The sequence below is a fragment of the Balaenoptera ricei genome, chromosome 17, assembly GCF_028023285.1.
Source record: "Balaenoptera ricei isolate mBalRic1 chromosome 17, mBalRic1.hap2, whole genome shotgun sequence".
Taxonomy (NCBI): Eukaryota; Metazoa; Chordata; class Mammalia; order Artiodactyla; family Balaenopteridae; genus Balaenoptera; species Balaenoptera ricei.
Genome location: NC_082655.1, coordinates 6,608,760 through 6,629,508, shown reverse-complemented (window position 1 = coordinate 6,629,508; position 20,749 = coordinate 6,608,760). Strand labels below are relative to the sequence as shown.

Sequence of the window (20,749 nt, the reverse complement as noted above, 5' to 3'; positions counted from 1 at the left end):
GGAGGCATGGAGCATCCTGGTCTAGAAGTGGCAGTGGTGTGTCTGTGGGGGGGCGGTGGTAGCGAAGAGAATACTCACCCTTCCTGTGCTCCCAGTGGTACGTGGGCTGTGGGGCATAAAGAAGAGGGCAGGGCTGCCAGATAAGAGCTGTCATTAGAGGAGAAGCAGGTTTCCATTGAGGAAGAAGGTAAGAGGATGTCCAAAGAGGAGGCTGAGAATATGTAAGGTGTTTTGCCCATGATGAGCCATGAAGGAATTCCAGAGGGCACGGTCGGGATGGAGATGAGGCCAGATGGGGGTGGGCAGAACTTTACAAGTACTGTAGATAAAGAGTAACTAGTGGTCTAGAGTTCCCTGAGCTGCACAAATACAAGCAAAGGGCCTAATGAGATTAGTTCCAGTGACTTTAAACTAGAAATTCGTGGAGAGGCTTGAAGAGGTTGAAGGGATGTGGGACAGATTCGTGTCAGGAGTTCCTTCTTAATCCCGTTCGTGGAGACAGGGTGATCTGGGAACTCGGAGTTTTTGTCCTCCTTGAATGCCTGTCGATGGCCTGGGGAGATGTGGACTTGGTCCCAGTGCTGCCGTTTGCTCCTTGACCCCCCGTGTTTCCGTCCAGTGCCGGGCCTATTTCTTGACTCTGGTTGATGGGATCGAGGACCTCCAGGAAAGCCAGGAATCATGCTGAACGTTTGGACTTCCTTCAACCCCTGATATGGGGTAGAACGCAGAGGACAGACAGAAGGCCTGGGGAGACGTGGCCCTGGTGCCAGTGGGGGGAGCTCATTCTTGATTTATTGAGGGAGGGGGCTTCCCTTGACCCCTTGTGATGGAGGTGAGGCATGGTCAGCCTAACATGTTTTCTTGCATATTATTAATATTGTAAGTGTTGTACACATAAATGAAGAATTTTTCCCCTTTGCCGTATGTTGGGTTTTTAGTTTATCCTTGGGAAATAGGACACGTCTTTGGTTAATAGACATTTGAGGTGCACGAAATGAAATGCTGCAAAAGCAATTCAGATGGAACTGACAGGTACGAGAATGGGGCTCAGCTGCTCCCAGCTTCTTGGTTTGATGACAGTCTTGAAATAAATAATCAGAAACTGGGTGAAATGATAGCAAATGTCAGTTTAAAGTTTTCACTTGTCAAAACTAAGATTGTCTTATCACCAAACCATTGCAGGACCAAATTATGCTACCTTTTATTCTCCTGTTCATTGGGAAACATTCTTCACCCCTGATTTTTTTATGCTGAGCCATGTTAGAGCCCTTCAAGATGGATTTCCAGTCGACACTGATGTTCATTACTGCTCACTTCATTTAATAAAGAGGACTTAGTTTGGTCAGAAAGCAACTGTTTGATTCCTGTTTATAGGTCTCAGTACCTGTCACTGACAGTTCCAAGTTAAACAGTGGGAACCTGTCTCAGTAAAGAGAATTCTTTCCAGTTTTATGAAGAGGTCACTCTCATTGTTTCTGTGCAACGAAGATAAAATTTTAAAGAGCATCGCAGCTTTATTTGTCTAAGGAGCCATGATGATGTAACTTCTGACCTTTGGAAAGAAGACTGAGGTTCACTTAATTTAGTGCTGAGTTTTTCAGAAGCCATAGCCAATTTATTTTCAACAGAATGAGAATTTATGTTGACTGCTTTGTGTCCAGATGCTGTACATGAGCCATGGAGAACGTTAGGGCCGCCCAGAGTCTGGGCAGTCCAGCGCAGTGGGATTCAGCAGGGGGAGGGGCACTCGGACTCAGCAGGAGGGCGGGCAGCTGCCCCAAGTCTGCCCAGCCCTGGGAGGCCCAGGTTTTAGACTCAGATGTCTTGACCCGTATTTGGCAATGACATTTTATCAAAAGTTTCGCTTCTAAATTTCTGTCCGCAAGATGAGAAAAACCTTCTACTTTATTAGCAGTTCTCATATTTAAAGCTATTAAGTCTTAAGAGGTAGGGATGCCACATTTTTTTGCTGTTGCTTGTTTTTGCTGGATTTTTTTCCTTCTTGAATATGAAAGTCTCTCTGTTCCTTTTTCAGCTAGTCCCTCTTTTCTTCTCGCCATAAATGTGTATAATACCTGGATGGAAAATTAGGACTACAGAAAGGGAGAGGAGGAATTTGAAACCAGAGAACTAGGCAGTTGCAATTTGCCATGATCGTATGGCATTGGGTTTCGCGTGGACCCTGACTTCTGTCTCCGAGCATGAAGAGGGATCACGTAAGCCCCAGGGGAGCGAATGGGACATTCTGGAAGAGTGGCAGAGCAGGTGGGAGTCAAGCAGGAACCACCAGATTAAGGGGGCCGGGCACAGCGAGGGCCGTCCGCCTCGAGCATGGGTGGGTGCCCAGCACAGGGCAGAGGCGCGTCCTGAGCCTTGAGCACGGCTGCCGCCCCGATGAGCCGTGTGACTCTGGCAGGGGGGCACCCTCACTGAGCCTCGTCTGTAGAAGCACAGAGACGCCACGTAGACCCGTGAGGTCGTGCCTGTGGAGAAGCTGTCAGGACGGCAGGGGTCCGGCTCAGGACAGCCCACTCCTCTCAGGCTCCCTTGCTTTTCCCGGGGTTCTCTAGCAGTGAGGGCCAGCTCTCAGCTGTCCTCGGGAAGACTGCAGATCGCCGCCTGGTCTAATAGGTCAGCCGTGGGAGGGGCTGCTCTGTTCCTGGGCTCCGGTTAAAGCAGCCAGTGGAGCCCCCAGCGCACTCCAGGCCAGAAAGCTCTCACCGGCACCGGTGTGGTGCGGCGTACTGATGAGCTTGTGAGGGCGTGATGAAACCAGGATAACAAAGATCTGGCCTGTGCTTGCACGTGGAGGAAGCGTTCTATACTGAGGAACATCCCGGCACAGGCCTTGTATCAGTGCTTATTCACCCTGCTTAACACGACTCCTTACAGACAGCTCAGCTTGCAGCCTGCTTCCGCCTCTGTGCCCGGCACGCCACGCCCACCACTCACCCGTCTTCAGCTTCGCTCGGGCTCTCAGAACATGCTCAGGCATCGCCGTCTTGTCGTGACACAGCAGAGGGCGGAGGTGCCCCTTCCTCTGTACCCAAGCACTCAGTTCCTGGAGAGCGAGGGCCCGTGGGGGCCAGGAGAGGGGTGAGACACAGAGGAAGGGCCTTGATGGGGACACGCCCAACCCTGGGAGGTGGGCAGTGCTCTCTGAGGAGGCGGCAGTTGGGCTAATGAGTGGGTGGGAGGCGCTTGGAAGGAGAGGGAAGAGGAACATTTCTGGCAGAAGGAGGAGCCATCCCCACAGGCTGGAGGCAAAAGGGCACGTAGCTCCCCGTCTCGGACCCTTTCTCTCATAGGACTTGCCTCCTGGGCTGTAGTCAGTGGAGTTGATGATTAGCCTCTGGTGATATTTACCCGAGAAACCAAAGGTGGGAGGAGAGGACCAGGTGTGGGTTTCGCCGGTTGTGTCCCCTGTATGTTCCCTGTGAGATTTTAGGCTGGCGTCCCAGCTGTTGTGATCTGCGGTATCCTTGTCTGTAAGATGGGCACGGCAGCCCTGCTTTCTTACCTCAGGAGCTGAGGTGACGACTGCTCGTGGGGTCTCGGAGCTGGCTCAAGGCAACACCCACAGCATGGATTTTATTATTCACTCCGTGGCTTCCTAGGGTGTTAAACAGCTGAGCTGGATCATTTTCCATTTTGATTAGAATTTCTTACTTGATTGCATCAAGTTAGAATAATGAGAATGTTTATTTCCAGGACAATCCAAGATAACAGATTCAGGATGATTGTTTCCCTACAAAATTAAGAAGAGTGGGAAAGGGGAAAGCAGGAGAGAGTGCGTGAAAGCCCTCCTCAGATACTCAGAATAGCATTAGAAACTGGATTATACCCGCCGTGGTCGAGTCATCCAGATTTTCCACAAATCCGTTCCTGTAAAAGGTTATGCCTAATTCACAGACTTCGTGTGTGTGTAGCCTGTTTTGCATCGTCTACAGAATGGCCGTGGTGACAGACCCCCTCCCTCCCGGTGTCTCAGGGATGTTGTGCCTTGGAATACAGCTGTGCCTGTGCTTTGGAAAGATGCCTGGCCTCTGTCCTCACAGACTTGGCCAGGGCTGGTGACTGGACCGCAGGGCCTTTCCCGCCCCGGTCACACACGTCCTCCTGGGCAGCCACTCCCGATGGGAGCGGGACGGTGCTGGGGAAGTAAAGCGTTTCAGCCCGTAACGGTGTTACTTTACTGTAAAGTGAACTGCCCACGGGTCACACAGCATCGAGTTGTCTGGTCCGTAGGTTTGTGCCTTCCGTGAACTTTGCATCGGTTGGAAAGAAGCCGTGGCTGTCCTTCCTTCTGTCCCCTGTCCCTCACACGAGCCCAGCCCAGGTTCCGGGTGCACAGGCTGTGATTGTCCGCCGCACACGCGTCTCCTCAGGCCACACGTCCTTCCAGGACAGGGGCTCTGCATCCCTCAGGCGCCATCGCGCACTCCCTGTGGACCGGCCAATGGCTGCGGTTACGGTGGCAGACACATTTACTGTGAATGAAAGTCGGGGGCCACAGAGGGGCCTGTGATCATTCTAAGGCCTCTTTCTTCTCTGTGGGAATTCCTTTCAGTGTTTATCCCTGCCCTTTATTAGTTATCTTTAAGTTTTAGAATTCTTCCTCGAGTATGATTTAAACTCACAGGCAAGTCAGTTTGTCCTAACTATGTTTTCGTCTTTCTCTGCTTGTTTTGTTTTGTTCTGTACAGTGGTGCTGATTACTATGATTATGGACACGGACTCAGTGAAGAGACTTACGATTCCTACGGTGAGTAAATGGCCAGAGTGGAACCATAAATAGAAAGGTCATAGAAACAGCTTAAAGATCTTAACTCAGGGGAAATTCATACAGACCGAAATTGAGACAGCAGCTCCCTCTCGGTTCATCTGTGCTTATCTAGCTATTTTCAGAAGCTCCTTAAGGTTTAAATTTAATATTTAAAGAGGACTAAAGACTTGCAGAAGATTACAGGAATTCAGATTCTAAACTTAGATTTTCTGTTTGGGATGATTGCCACGTGCTGATTTTCTCACTATTGAATAGTTTGCCAAACTGCAGACCCTTGATAGAATGGGTCTCTTTGAAGTGTCTTTGCTTCTTGACAGTAAAGAAAATGAAGCAGTTGAGACTACAGCCCAACAGTGATTCCACCACCCCCATCTTTATATTTTAATTTATTCGCAATCTCAAATCCTCTAAAAACATTACGGTGGGAATCATTCCGTAAAGGTTACGGAAGCACTGAGCCAGGAAGGAGATGCACGGCTCTCTCAGGCTTACAGGGAGACGTCGAAACCCCACTTATTTCAGTGGGAGCTGGCCAAGATGCTGGGGAACCCATGTCCAGAGTCTCACTATGCAGAAGGACGACAGGTTTAATTAAAAGAATTGGCGGCAGCAACTTAATGATACTAAGAAGCTCCTTTGCCACGGGGCAGAGATCAGAGAATGAGAAGCTTCACTCAGTTGCAAAGCTCTGATGAATGCCTCGTGCCCAGTGCAAGTGAATCAGGATTCTCGTTAAATGGATGTTATGACATTTCTCTGAACATAACTGAAAAACCATTTTCCAGTGTTCCTTTTGAAGTGCATTTTGTTGTATCACCTGCCCCAAGCCTTGATGACCGCACCTTGGTTTTTTTGTTGTTGTTATTCGTAACAGCCGCTTAAGAGAAATACCTTGGCTTGCTGAATGCTGTCTACTTAAATTGATGCAAGTTAGCTTGAGGGAATGATGTTGATTGCATGTTTGTATCAAAGAAGAGGTCATTTTCAGCGTTTTTTCCTTCACAGCTTTTTAAAATTGGTCTCTGTGGACGCATGGCTTTTAAATCGCTGTGTGTTGCAGCACGGATGTTAACTGTTTGTTGTCAAAGACCCACAGATCACTCACTGACGGCCCAGAGATGGGGGTGATTGAATGTCCCTCTGTTGCAAATAACATCATTCGGTATGGATTTAGTATTAGGATGAAAGCAATTTGACATTATGTCATTGAGATTATTTCATATCCAGGAAGTATTTTTGAGGCATAACTCTCCACCCAATACAACTTTCATTTACTCTTTCTTTGAAGGACCTGTGAAGAATGAGGCCGCATTTCCCCCTCCCAAGCTGCCCGTTTCCATTTTGCGCTCCAGTTTTCTCTCCTTTTGCCTTCACAAATTTTTATCTGTGTTTTCTTTGTTTTTGAAGAAGAAATCCAAGTGACCCTTTTCCCATTCTCTTTCCCATCCATAGATGTCTTCACGTTTAGCAAGAGGCAGTTCAATTTGCTGCTTGAGTTTGTGAGCATTTGTTAAATGAGTGGCCGAAAGGAAGTTCCTGCAAAGTTGGTAGCCATTTAAGATACAAAAATTATTTGTCTTCCCAGGCTGGTAGGTTTTGCTAGTGAGAGGACCATTTTCCATTGTGTTCGTAATTTTTTTTTTAAAGCAAATTCCCTTGGGTTGTTTTAGGACCTCGGGGGATACATACCTTCAGTATGGCATCTACCACTGGTTCAGGGCTAAGTTAGATTCTGAAAAATGAAGCCAGTGGGATCCCTGGCAGTGGTCTAACTGTGATTCATCTGACTGACTTTAGGGCAAGAGGAGTGGACTAACTCAAGACACAAGGCACCCTCGGCGAGGACAGCAAAGGGCGTCTACAGAGACCAGCCATACGGCAGATACTGACTGTACTGTCTGATGTTGTGACATAGCCAGGCTCCGCCAGTCCTGTATACTGTTCAAAGTAATTGTTTTCTATGAACAATCCCTTTTTAAATAGATCAAAATGCTTAACATCTGAATGGATGGAATTTAAAATTACTTTGTTGAAACATCAACCTGGGCAGAAAAAAAAAAAAAAAAAGACATGTAAAATTTTGTTATTTCCAGTCTGTATATGAAAAAATAGGTCATCAAAAGGAAAAAAAATAACTTTGATTAACTAGTGTTAAACAAAAAAGATAGGTTTACTAAATATGTTAATCCATCCTTTTAACATAAGCCTCACCTTTCATTTTAAAGGTTTCCATAGAAATTTAGTTATTTTATCTTTCAGCCATATGCTAGTTGTTTTTTTTTTTCTCTTGCCAACATGCGTAAAAAGGGAAGCCAATTACAAGTGCAAATAATGTGGTATTCTTTTGTAACTCAAGTCTTGAAATGTTCTGTAGTGTTAAGCAAAGTCTCCTCTTGCTTGATACTAAATAAACTTTTGAAAGAAATTTTGTGTGTGTGAGCTAACAATTTCATGTCTCTCTTATTTAAAAAGACCTTCATAAATAGTCGTAAACAGGGAAAGGATTCATTTAACAACGCTTGTCAAAAAAGGGTCACACTAAACATTGTACAACTTATTTAAAACATGGTATAAAATTAAATGTACCATTATATACTCACCGTAGATTTAAATGCTGTTTAAAGAGTCCAAGTGGTATCAAGCTGCTTGAGTGGCACGTTAAAAACTACGCAAAACCAAATCTTGTTTAAAAACTGGTTTTAAAATAACTACTGATTTTCTGAAAAAGATGTGATCAGTTTTCATCTTGTTGAGCGTTTTTTCACTAGTGCAACTTTGGATTTTTTATGAGAATTTTGGTACCTTAATGAACACCTCGCTCCATGCTGGAAGCAATAAGCACAAAGCTTTTAAAGACATTCTGACTTGACTAATTGAGGTCGCACTCGCCAAGGCTGAGGATGTGTAACCCTTAAACGGTCTTCATTTTCAAAGGTAAATAAATCAAATAAGATTTTAATCTCACTTAATTTATCTTAATATAACTAATAAAACCAGGGAGGTTACAACTTAGCAAGTTTCATTATCCATTTTAGAAAGGTTTTAAGATCACCTAAATTCTCATTTTAAAAAGTTTAATTTGTTTTAGTAATCTAAAAAGCCTTAGTTTAGTCAGTTTAATTGGGGCCAATTATTCCCTATTAAACAAATGTAAAACCTCATAACTAGTTGTTTGTAATACATTCTTTGGTTAGTAATTGAGGGCACTTCTTAAAACTGACAAATATTTAATAAAGTTTTTCTTTAATCATTTGGCTAAGTTTTTTTAAATTGTAGATTATGTAAAATGTTTAATTTTTATTTTCTGAGAGGTTTCCTTCTCTTTGAGTAAAAAGGTCTTTTCTTTTGTTAGGAAATGTTGGCCATCTTGGAAAGTGAAAGGAAGGTTGTGTCCGTCCAGCAGACACAGGTGAGTGCCTTTGTTCCAGTCATTTGATGTGCTTCTCTGAAGTCGCATGGAACATTTCCCACACTGCTCCCACCACCAGCACTAGTGACTGTGGCTAACTAACTTCCTGAACGTAAGCAAGTCAGACCCAGGGAGCTCTGCATAAGCTGCAGAGGTGGGAGGCTCGGCCATCACACTGTGTAAGTAACTCCATTACTTTCCTCCATAAAAACGTAGCAGGCTAGTCGGTAGCATGATAAATTTTTCAAAAGTATCAAGTGAAAAAGCAGTTTACTGCTAGCGATACTATCGTCCCAATTTTATTTTTTAAAAATAGATTGTATATATTCTCTCTATATATATTCATAGGCAAAATATTCCATGGATATGCTGGAAATTTTTTTTTTTAAACATCTTTATTGAAGTATAATTGCTTTACAATGGTGTGTTAGTTTCTGCTTTATAACAAAGTGAATCAGTTATACATATACGTATGTTCCCATATCTCTTCCCTCTTGCATCTCCCTCCCTCCCACCCTCCCTATCCCACCCCTCTAGGTGGTCACAAATCACCGAGCTGATCTCCCTGTGCTATACGGCTGCTTCCCACTAGCTATCTATTTTACATTTGGTAGTGTATATATGTCCATGACACTCTCTCACCCTGTCACATCTCACCCCTCCCCCTCCCCATATCCTCAAGTCCATTCTCTAGTAGGACTGTGTCTTTATTCCCATCTTGCCACTAGGTTCTTCATGACCTTTTTTTTTTTTTTTTCCCTTAGATTCCATATATATGTGTTAGCATACTGTATTTGTTTTTCTCTTTCTGACTTACTTCACTCTGTATGACAGACTCTAACTCCATCCACCTCACTACAAATACCTCTATTTCGTTTCTTTTTATGGCTGAGTAATATTCCATTGTATATATGTGCCACATCTTCTTTATCCATTCATCCGATGATGGACACTTAGGTTGCTTCCATGTCCTGGCTATTGTAAATAGAGCTGCAATGAACATTTTGGTACATGACTCTTTTTGAATTATGGTTTTCTCAGGGTATATGCCCAGTAGTGGGATTGCTGGGTCGTATGGTAGTTCTATTTTTAGTTTTTTAAGGAACCTCCATACTGTTCTCCATAGTGGCTGAATCAATTTACATTCCCACCAACAGTGCAAGAGTGTTCCCTTTTCTCCACACCCTCTGCAGCATTTATTGTTTCTAGATTTTTTGATGATGGCCATTCTGACCAGTGTGAGATGATATCTCATTGTAGTTTTGATTTGCATTTCTCTAATGATTAATGATGTTGAGCATTCTTTCATGTGTCTGTTGGCCATCTGTATATCTTCTTTGGAGAAATGTCTATTTAGGTCTTCTGCCCATTTTTGGATTGGGTTGTTTGTTTTTTTGTTATTGAGCTGCATGAGCTGCTTGTATGCTGGAAATTTTTGACAGTAATCATCTTAAGCTTGTGAAAGTATGATTTTTGTGTGTGTCCTTTTCTACTTTGAGTTTTGCAAAACAAATTATTGCTTTTAATAAGATAAATATGATAAGGTGTATTTTATAAAATTGTTTCATAAAATTTTTAAAATAGGGATCTGTGAAGGAAAGGTGTCCTTAATTAGGTCTCACTTTTTAGATATTCTTGTTTTTTCCTACACCATCAGAAACACTGCCTAGGGCCCGACATTCCAGAGAATCTTACTTAAGAGTGTGTGTATCTGAGCCCTGCCCCTCACTGGGTGACGCTGGCCAAGACCCCCTTTGAGGACCTCGCTCATCTCTCGCAGTTGTTCTGAGCATTAAGTGAGGCGGTGTTGTGAGAGTGTTTTGTAACCTGGAAGGTGATAACAATAACGCAGTTTAATTGTTGAAGTTGAACATGCATGTTTCGTATGAAGGGGAAATATATGAGCTTTTTGGTTTTCCTTAATCACCAAAATTAACCTAAAATAATTAAATTACTCTTAGGAAGAAAATAGTTCTCTTCACTCTCATAAATCAAAATAAGTGTTCTGGGTTTTTTTGTTTCTTTTTTGTTTGTTTGTTTTTTGGGGTTTGGTTTTTTTTTTTTTGGTGCTTCTCTTCTTGTACGGAAAGGGAATGTGATATATAACATATTTTTTCAATTCGTGATGTTATATTGAAAATTTTTCACTATTTTCTTTAATAAGTAATTTTGTTGTTGTTGTTAGGAATTGGCATATTGAATAGTAAGTGTAGGTTCCTTTAATCAGAAGTTATGGACAGGTCCCTGGAGGGTTAACCCCCGATAGTCTTAAGAGCTAATTCCTAGGACTTGTTCAGTTTTCTGTTTATTTCCGTTTTATTGAAGAACCCACAGCTCCACTGGACTGCACAAAGGGCTCGTGGCCGGAAAGGTCAGGAACCACCGGAAACGCTCGGGGGCCGGAGTTCTTCTGCTTGGCTTTCTAGGGCTTCCCTTATTCGGCAAATACTCTGCTGAGCCTCGTTTCTCCCTGTTTCAATAGGAGGACTTGCAGACAAGCAGCCTTCTCCTGTCCCTAAGCGCCCACTGCATCCTTCCCAGATCTTTCCCCTGGCCTTTGTCTACCCCCTTGGGATTCGTTTATCTTCTCATTTGACAGCGTTTACTGAGCGCGGGTTCTTCCCCAGACACAGAGGAGGCACCAGGAACACAGAGATCTATAGGGCGTGGACCTTACGCTCAAGTAGTTCGGCATGGATGGAGTTGGTAGATGACACACCAGCACTTGCTGCCCCTGGGCCTTTGCCCCTAGAAACCATGCCCATCCTTCAGGACTCGGCCCCACGCCCTCCCTTCCGTGTCTTCAGCAGTGAAACCACGATCCCTCCGTGCTCTCTGAAATAGTGTGCTTAGCTTATACTCCTTCATTGTAGTATTGATACCATATGACTTAGGTTGGTTATAAGTTGCCATTATGACGAAGCCTGTGCTTAATCACTTTCTATAAATGATTTCATTGAATCCTCACAGTGATAAGGAGGTGAGTGTCATCTCCATTTTACAGAGGAAGATGCCTAGGCTTCAAGAGGTGAGATCACTGTGTCGGATCCCAGGCCCTATGACTGGTAGAGCCAGTTTTGGACCATCCACTCTGATCCAGAGTCTTTGTCCTAACCGTGCTGTTGCCCTGTCCGCTCTCTGGGCTAGCACTCGCTCTCCCATGAGATTAAAGGCTCCTTGAGGGCAGGGGCTAATTTTTATGGCGCCTTGTATTCCTAGAAGTAAGCCTCACACCACTGAGTGTTGGCAGACGTTGTGACTGATAACCAGCCCCTCTGTCTCTGTCCCACCCTGCCCCAGATTCCTCCCTGGAGAGATTCTTTGGCTGTAGTTAGGTTCCGAATCTTGCTTTGTTCAAGATATTGCAAGTTGAATAAGTATCAGCGTTCATGCAGACACGCTGGCTGAGCACCTGCTATGCTGCAGGCAGTGGAGACGCAGTGGTGACAACAGTCTGCTGGGGAAGTGGGCCAGGCAGGCGCCAGTGACTGGACGACGACAGATGTAGCGTGGGAGAGACATGGACGCCAGGCGGGGTGGCGGAGGTGGGACGGGTGCCAGCAGGGCTGTAAGGACCAGTAGAAGGCAGCCACGTAGGGAAGGTCTTCTTGGAAGCAGTCGTACCCAGCTCTGTCATTTGCCAGCTTTGTTACTTAACCTTACTGAACTTCAGTCTAAACTGCAGTTTCCCCATCCGTACAATGGACACAATAGTGAAATCTACGTCAGTATAGCTGTGAGGACGAGAAGCGTGCCTGGCACAAGCCTAGGTACGTGCTCCTGCTTGTTGCTTTATGCAGATATTTGGATCGTAAGAAAACACAGGTATCTAGGAAATTTCGATTATTTAGGTAATTAGAGAAAGCTGTAGATGATGCTGTCTGTGTGGGCAAGGGGCACATAATGAAGGATCTTGCAAGTCCTGCTAAGAAGCTTAAATACGGTGAGCCCACGCTGAAATGTAATAAATAGCCTCTTCACCCTTGAGCTGGCCCTGCTGCATCCCCCTAGGCAGAGCTGGTGCCTTTTTCAGCCTGTGTTCCAGCAGGAACTTTGTACAAACCTCTGTTTGCACTGGTTATTGATCTGATAGCCAGATGGTGAGAGCCTTAAAAAACGGGGGCCTAACCTTTCCATCCTTTTGTTCCATCTCTCAGCGCAGGATTTGGCAGCCGAAAGCGTTGAGCAAGACAGTGAATATGGAAGAATGACACTGTCGGTGTGATCAGTATGATTCGTAATAGGCAGTGTTAGGAATGGTTAGGAATAGTTCACAGAGACCCAAAAAAAGGAAGAAAAAAAATCACTCATGTAAATAGTAATAGTCTAACTCAAAATTAGACAGTGACTCTAGTCACTGTGTACAGAGAGACAGGTCCCAGAATTTTTTTTTTTTTAATTTTATTTATTTATTTATTTTTGGCTGTGTTGGGTCTTCGTTTCTGTGCGAGGGCTTTCTCTAGTTGCGGCAAGCGGGGGCCGCTCTTCATCGCGGTGCACGGGCCTCTCGCAATCACGGCCGCTCTTGTTGCGGAGCACAGGCTCCAGACACGCAGGCTCAGTAGTTGTGGCTCACGGGCCTAGTTGCTCCGCGGCATGTGGGATCTTCCCAGACCAGGGTTCGAACCCGTGTCCCCTGCATTGGCAGGCAGATTCTCAACCACTGCGCCACCAGGGAAGCCCCAGGTCCCAGAATTTAAAACAGATGATTTGAAGAAAAAAATTAAAATGTAGTCAAAAATCTAATTAACCAAGTTAAGCCGCTTTACAGGTTATATGTGATAAGTATACATAATAAAGTTAGTTATTTTATATGCAAATCATATCTATTATTTATAGTGATGTACTATTTATATTGATTTATATTGTAGGAATAGAAAAGAAAAAATCCATCATTATGTTTAAAATAACAAAATCCACTTTATGCTTGATTCTGTTTCCATCTTTGAGGAAGGTTGTGGAACATTTTAAAATCTGAATTCCATCTTCCCCTTATCTAATGGAAAATCCTTTCCAGTTGAGTTGATTCTGAATGGGATTCTTATTCCAGGAATCTGGTTATCTTTCAGGGATCAGCACCGACTGCTGTACTTGTTTTTCTTGTCTTAGCGTGAGTCCTTCCGTGGCTCCCAGCGCACCATCCTGGCCCGGCCCGCCCCTCCAGCTGCTCCCCCAACCCGCCATACCGCTCTCAGCCTTGCTCTGCTCCAGCCTTGCTCTCGAATACCCTTCACGGTGCTTTGATATCTGTGCCATTCTCTGCCTGAAATCACATTTCCTTACTCTTCTCCCAAGCTCTCGATATAGCTGGTCAGTACTGGTCTGTCCAACTTTGGAGTGAGACTTGAAGCATCACCTCGCTCAGGAAGTCTTCCTTGGCCCAGTGTCTCCACATCTCCCTGGGTGCAGAATCCCTACTGGAGGGCCCTCATCTGCAAAATGGGGTCCTACGATTGACTGTTTACTCTCCTCTCCATCCCTCCCCCCCACCCCGAATGTGAACATCTTCAGTGCAGGTACCATGGCTTAGCACAGCCGTCGTGTATGTGATGAGTGAAATGAACAAGGTGACCTGGTGTCTCCTGGTACGGGACGGTCGATTAGGACTTCACCGGCCTCATCGGGTCAAGTTAGAGTCATTCTTCCACTGGAAGAGAATTTACCAGGTTGTTAAACATTGCCATTCGCATATGCACGTATGTAAGAGCTCACCCGAGCACCAGGGCAAGATCCACGCCTTTCCTCACCTCCCCACGTCTGCTCCCCGCCACACTTCCTAGCGCCCAACAGGCTCTCAGAACAAGGAGGTGGGACAGATGAGCAGACGCCGCCGTGAGTCGTGGGGCCGGAGGTGCCCTCCTGAAGCCGGATCTCTGCTCACTTGTTGACGTGTTTGTCTTTCTCTCTAGTGGCGTCACTTCAGGTTCTTTAAAGACAGAACCACGTCTCATTTGACTTTCCGTCCAGATCCCGGCGAGGTGCCTGGCGCAAAGCGGGGACTGACAGTGCTCATTGAGGGGCGAATGACTGAATGGATTAATGAGCAAACGACGCTGTAATTCTTAAAATACTGACACTGAGCCCTTCTCACTGTTAGTTTGGTTTATCAGTGGAAATGAGATAATTGGCTTCGGTAACCATTGGCTTTTTCAGTGGAAAAGGAGAAGTTGGAAAACAAAAACATGCCCTTTGTTTAGTAGGTGATAACATGTGCTCGGTACAAAATCCAAAACTTCGGAAAAAGGGAACAATGAAAAGTTGGTCTTAATTCCCACCCCTGCCCTCAAACACCCAGAGGCAGCTGTTGGTCTTGGTGGGTTTTTTTTGTTTTTTGTTTTTTTTCCAGAGATAGAAAAACATGTGCTTTGCTTCTGCACAGACTAATGATTACTGTTTTTAACATAGAGAACAGTACACTGTTTTATACCTGCCTTGTTTCAATTTAGAGTATATCTTTGAGTTCATTTTCTATCATTTTAAATTATAAAGGTATGTTTTTCTTTTTATTGGCTGAATAATATTTATATGAACGCACCATAATTTAAACAACTGTTGACATGTAGTTTTGCTTCCAGTATTTTGCATTCATTAAAGACAGTGCTAGAAAGCATAGCCCTTCATCTCTGTTCTTGTGCACGTTCGCATACATCTGTAGAATAAGTTTCTAAGGTAGATTTATTGAGTCATTATATTTTCTTAGAGTTCTTACTATATTGCTCCCCGTAGAGGTAATGGTGTATCTTAATATGCTCTTCTGAAGGAAGCTTGAACCCTCAGTGCTATACTCTCCATCACCGTGTACAACTGTTGGCACCTGCGGCCACACGGAAAACTCACCCGCGCAGAGTGGGTTCACAGTGGCCTTTCCTTCCCACGGAGGTGGGCACGTGGTGGGCTGGATCCCCGTGTGAGTGAGTGAGTGAGGACAGCTCTGGGCGCGGCTGTGTCCTACAGGGATGGTGAAAGACCACCCTTCTTCGGGCTCCCGCTGGTCTCCTCTCACTTCTGGAGCCTCCTTTCACGAGCCGATGGATTCTAAGGCCGACCTGCAGCGGCAGGCCCTGTGCTCAGCACTGTGGACACAGCCGGGGAAGGGGAGGCCTCCGCTCTTAAGGGGCCCACGGTCTCTCTGAGGAAGCCGGCCCCCACTGGCCCTTCCGTCCGCCATATCTTTGCCCACCTTCTCCTCTTCTCTGGGTATCCAGAGCCTGCCGGTTCCTCAAGATCTTCTCTCTCTCCTTCTGCCCAAAGAACCCTTGTCTCTCTTCACTCTGAGAGTACTGGCCAGTAGCACCCAAGTGGCGAACCCCTAATTCTGATCTGCTGATTGACGTGTGGGTTGTCCTGCAGTCCCGGGGAGTCCTCGAGGGTCAGGAGCAAGTCCGTCATGTGTAATTTAAGAGCACGCAGTCATCAAGCCATTCAAGAAATAGGCACTGATGAATTAAACAGTACCCTAATGAATAGATGCACTGTATTAGCTGTTTCCTTTTTTTAAGTATTAGCCTTTAAAATAACTGTCTGTGTCTGGTTCGTCCTGGCACACCGGTGCCGCATGTGGGGGCCAAGGCGCACTGTCCCTGGCGCCGCGAGCGGTCATGACAGGCGAGGCGAGGTGAAGGCAGAGGGTGCAGCGGTACAGGTCACGAGCTCTGGCCGAGGAAGGGCGAGGAGGGAAAGGCTTCACAGAGGAGGAGAAACCTGAAGCGGGGTTTACAGTTAAGTTGAAATCTTGAAGCAGACACGGGAGGAGGAGATGTCAGAGTTGCCAGGCTGGTGCAGGTCGGGGGAGGAAGGGAGGGTCCTCGTGTGTCTGGGGACGAGTAAGCAGTTGCTGGGAACTAAGGGGCAGGTGCCGGTGGGCGGTGGGGGGGGGAGGCGGGAGGGGTGGGCAGGGCTGGGTCACGTCACAGGGAGCCTCGAGGACGGTCCCCCTCCCCCTGCGCACCTGTGACCAGAGCAGTGAGGAGCAAGCCCGGCGAAGGTGCGTCTTCCCTTGTGATTAGATTCTGTTTCGTGTTTTGTTTCCTTCTGGTTGCCGCTTGGGTTTTGAAACAACAGTTTTGTTGTAATTAGCACGTCAAAATACATTGTTTGGTGTTAGTTAGTAAATAAAGTTTTGTCTAAATATACCTGAAAGCTGAGTCTCTTCTCAGGTGGCAGGAAGGCAAGGGCAGTGCCAGTGTGCATCCACAGGAAGTCACTGCACGTTTTAGTTCGGGAAGTTCCGCGTGAAAAGAGGCGTGGCCATTGCGAAAGCCTCCTTCCCGTGCACGTCGTGGCGGGGAGGAGTGTCGTCGTCGCGTGCTGTTTAATCATTCATCTGCCTCCCTGAACACAAATACTTTACGTCCTGAATCTCTACAATTCTGTTTTGCATTGTTTTCCATAAGTATTCTCATTTCTGTCAAATTTCAGTTTGCCTGCTTCCTCTGCCTAAATCCTGCCATTCCCACCAGAGTGTAAATAATTTGTTACTTGAAGTATACAAATACATATCATTTTCCTCTCTTTCAGGAACTTTCCTTCCAATTATGGACTGCTTAAGAATAATCAACTCACCAACGTGCCTAGTCAGTAAATGAATTCACTTGAGAACTTGAAAATCATCTTTTTTTTTTTTTTTTTTTGTACAACTTTGTGTTTCATGAAATGTTTTATAAAGTAGTATGCTTTTTAATTTGGAAAGTCTGTTTGAAAAAGGGAAAGAAAATCAATTTCTTTGTCTCCTCATAACAGAAAACAAATGATTTGTGTATTGCTTAACAAAGGCTGCCCATTTCAATCTCTTCTACTTTAATATAAACCTAGAAAAACAAAGGCTTATTTCAGCCCAGCTCTAAATTCTGCACACTTGAGAACCATATATGGCTGCAACTCACAGCTCACAAGAAGTCAAGCGTCAGCGCAAATTCCAGCTTTGAAAATGATTTATCCAACTCAGTTATGGACCAATAAAGATGAACGTGTTATGCCAAAAGTACGCCGCCACATAGAAGGTTAATTATAAAGGCTTCTGCGGGAAGCGGTGGCACTGTCAGAATAGAAACCCGATTTTCATGCCTCTGTAATTTGTTGTGGAACATAAAGGTCATCATCCCCATGGACAGTATGATTCAGTTCCTTCTCTTTTCATCACTTACTGGTGCTTTGTGATTTTAATTCAGTACGCCCCGGGAGGATGCGTTTTATTCCTTCCGCTAGAAGCTCACACAACACGCTTCCTAGTCTTGGAATTTCGGGAACAGTCTTGTGCATTGTTAAATTGTCACTTTCTTACCTCAAAGACACATTCCCTCAAGGCGTTCACCACTTTTTACAGGGTACCGTGTTGGGAGCATTGTGTTAAAAGCACAGAACAACTTCTGATAGGTTTGCTTTTCCTTATCCTCTCGTGATGCACCCTAAAGACATGATCTTCTACTCCTGCAGTTGGCACTTTTGCGTTTGTCAGATACGTGTTTCTCCATCTCAGAAGTGCAAGGAATAAAGGCCCGCGACCAGAGGGCCGCGGCAGTGCTGCAGTGAGTGGGTGTGGGCGCCCACCAGAGCATGGTCAGCAGCGCCCCTGTGTGGAATTAATCCTAAACAAGCAGGAACTTTAGGACGGGCGCCAGACTGTCATGAGTGGGGAAGAATTTGAGCTCCCTTTCTGCCTGCAGCCTTTTCCCCTCCTGAGTTGGGGACACAGTCATAAAGCTGCAAGTGAGATCCCAGGGATTCGAACTGTCCAGCTCACCTCCTGTCTGTCCCCCTTCTCCCAGCCTCACTCTTGCTGCCTTAGTCTTAGCCTCACACTGTGCTGCCTGTATCACTTAAATTCACTGAGCACACATTTACTGAGAGCCTCCTACATGCTGGGCACCGCCCTGCGTGTGAGAGCACAGGACAGAGCAGAGGGGCTCCTGCCTCGAGGAGCTTACATCCCAGTGGGGGGAGCCAGACCATCACCCGCAAACCGGAGGACGCCAGGCAGTGACAGAGCTGGGGGCGACAGAGCACAGTCACGGGAAGAGGGGTTAGACTTGACTTTGGGCCGTAGGGGAATAATAAGGTGATGTTTCAGCCAGGACCTAGAAAAGGAAAGAAATGAGCTACGTCAAGACACTAACAGGTGCCAGGATCCTGAGGTGGGAACACGAGGGCTGGAGGAGCCCCAAGGATGCAGGAAGGAAGTCAGGGCGGGGGCGGGGCCCGGGTGTGGAGGGCCATCTCTGAGCTTTACTTCAGCGGGAGCTCTCGGGCACACTGAGCCAAAGAGGAACGCTATCCATCCGATATGTATCTCAGCAGAATCACTTTGGCAACCACGTGGAGAAGAGGCGGTAGTGGGGCAAGGTAGGGGGACCTGTTAGAAACCCCTGCGGTGAAGGTCAGAGGGAATGCTGGCATGGCCCGGGGTGGCAGCCCTGCAAGTCCTGAGGACTGGCCAGACTTGAGACGCACTTAGAAAGTAGAGCCGATAACACTTAGTCTACAGGTTGGATGTGAGGTACAGAAAAGAAGAGGTTGAATGATGCAAAGATTTTGATCTAGAGCCATTGGGAAAATAGAAACTTCTTTCTGAGATGGGAAGATTGTAGAAGGGGCTGTTTAAGATACAGATCTGAAGTTTGAGGGGAGATCTCAGCTGGAGATGGGAATTTGAGAGCCGTTAGAATATAGATGTCTTGCAAAGGTATAGCCTGAGTGTGGACATCAGAGAACAGGCCCAGGGAACATACAACACGTACAAGTCAGTGAGATGGCCAAGAACCAGAGCCCAGGAAGGAGCTGCCGGGAGGTAAGAAGAGAACCGAGAGTCCTGCCCTCGACGGCGTGTGCAGAGAGGGTTTCCCGGAGGAGGGCTGGGACCCTCTGCTGCAGGGGGCAGGCGACATGAGGCAGACTGGACACAGTAGCCGCGTAGAGGCCATGCTGGCCATGCCTTGCTTCAGAGTGAGGCCTGGGTAGATGCAGGAGAGAGTGGAGCAGGCAGACCTCAGAGGTACTGGGGGTTCGCTTCCAGACCACGCAGTGAAGGCAACACTGCAGCAGTGAAGTGAGTCACAAAGGTTTTGGTTTCCCAGTGCGTATAAAGGTTAGACTGTGGTGCAGTGGAAACATGCTAAGTGGGCAACAGCGTCATGTCTAAAAAACAAGATACATACTTTAATTAAAAAAGACTTTATTGCTGAAAAATGCTAACCATCACCTGACAACGCAGGGTTACCACAAACCTTCAATCTGTAAGAAGTGCAGTATCTGCGAAGCGTAGTAAAGCGAAGTCCGCCTGTGTAATCAACTCTTCCAAGGAGTTTGCTTTTAAGTATCGCTGGAGAGGGCTGTGGCCTCGAGATGAGAAATTTGAGAGCGTGGGAGAGAGTGAGGGTGCTGGGAAGACGCCCCGACAGGAGCCCAGGAGCGGGCCTGGCCGACAGCAGCGCACATGGCGGGATGGGGCCAGGCGGGGAGGTGGGGACCGCTCGGCGGCTGGGGACATGCACGGGCACCGGGGCGCCTGCTGCCGGGGCTGTGTGACGTCGCCCTTAAGAGGCGCGGCCAGCACCCTTGGGGCGCCCGCGGCTTCTCCGATTGTCGCCCAGGCCCTCCGCGGTTTGGCCCCTACCGACCCCTCCAGCCTGAAATTCCCCCTGCGACGACCATCCTCAGGTGGCTCTAATTCTGTACGCCAGGCGGCGGCGGCAGGGCCTGGCTCCCCACTCGGCCGCCCTGACGCTGTGCACCGTGTGCCCCGTGCGTCCCCCTCACGGGGGGCTGCTCGAGGCCCTTCGCCCGGACCGTCGGTACCCGTTCACTGCGTGTCACCTCGGCACACGCGTCCTGTCGGCCTGGTCACCTCTCTGCTTGCTCCGTGCTCGCTGCCGTTTCAGGACGTGGCAGGGAAAGGAAATGATGGCATACACACAGCTCAGAGCCCCCAGGCCTCAGTGCGTGGCCCCCGGGGAGGGAGATCTGGGACCTGTTTGCATCACAGGGATCTGGAAGCACTGAGATTCTGCCAACTCGTGTGCCTCCTTTAAGACTTGGTGCCAGAAGCTCTGCCCCAGAGACCCCTGCCTGGTTGTCACACCGCGTTAGTCACTGGCCTCCTCGCGGGACCTGCGCTGGCTTCACGGCCCTGCAGGCCCCGCTTCATCCCAGGGGACAGTGTCCCCAGCTCAGCCCCGGGCCAGGCCCCTAACGGGGGCTGGGGAGGAGGTGTGAGAGGGTGCGTTTAGCTCTGAACAACTGGACAAAAGTCTTTCGATTTGAAATTCCACTTTACTTTTCTCCAGTTAAGCTGGTTTTGGTCCGTCTCAGCGGGCGTTCCTCCTTGACGCGTCTGTCAGCAGCAGCTTTCAAGCATGGCAGGCTGAGATAGCCATTCTAGTGTTTGATTTTTAAAGGATCTGAGCGACTTCCCATGGTTTTAAAAATAACAGCTGATGGCTTTTTCAATGTGTATTTAACTGTCTTCAACCCTTAGAGCTAGCTTTTTAAAGGGATGCCTTGGTGGAGTTGTGAAAATCACGACCACAACGCCGAAGGAGTTCTGCTTTCGGCTAGTC

At 47.0% G+C, this 20,749-nt stretch overlaps 1 protein-coding gene across 2 annotated transcripts in view; it reads left to right on the top strand.

The window, feature by feature from the left end:
* The window catches only part of KHDRBS3 (KH RNA binding domain containing, signal transduction associated 3), a 165,712-nt gene extending 148,402 nt beyond the window's left edge, over positions 1-17,310 (top strand). Inside the window, exons 8-11 of one of the 2 annotated variants that reach the window (XM_059902056.1) lie at positions 4,710-4,768; positions 6,587-6,736; positions 8,142-8,198; positions 16,716-17,310. In XM_059902056.1, coding sequence (XP_059758039.1) covers positions 4,710-4,768; positions 6,587-6,678 — 151 coding nt within the window. In that variant the 3' untranslated portion in view covers positions 6,679-6,736; positions 8,142-8,198; positions 16,716-17,310. Of the gene's footprint in view, positions 1-4,709; positions 4,769-6,586; positions 7,724-8,141; positions 8,199-16,715 lie in introns of both variants that reach the window. The other variant, XM_059902055.1, reaches the window with a different exon arrangement.
* Positions 17,311-20,749: the final 3,439 nt, after the last annotated feature.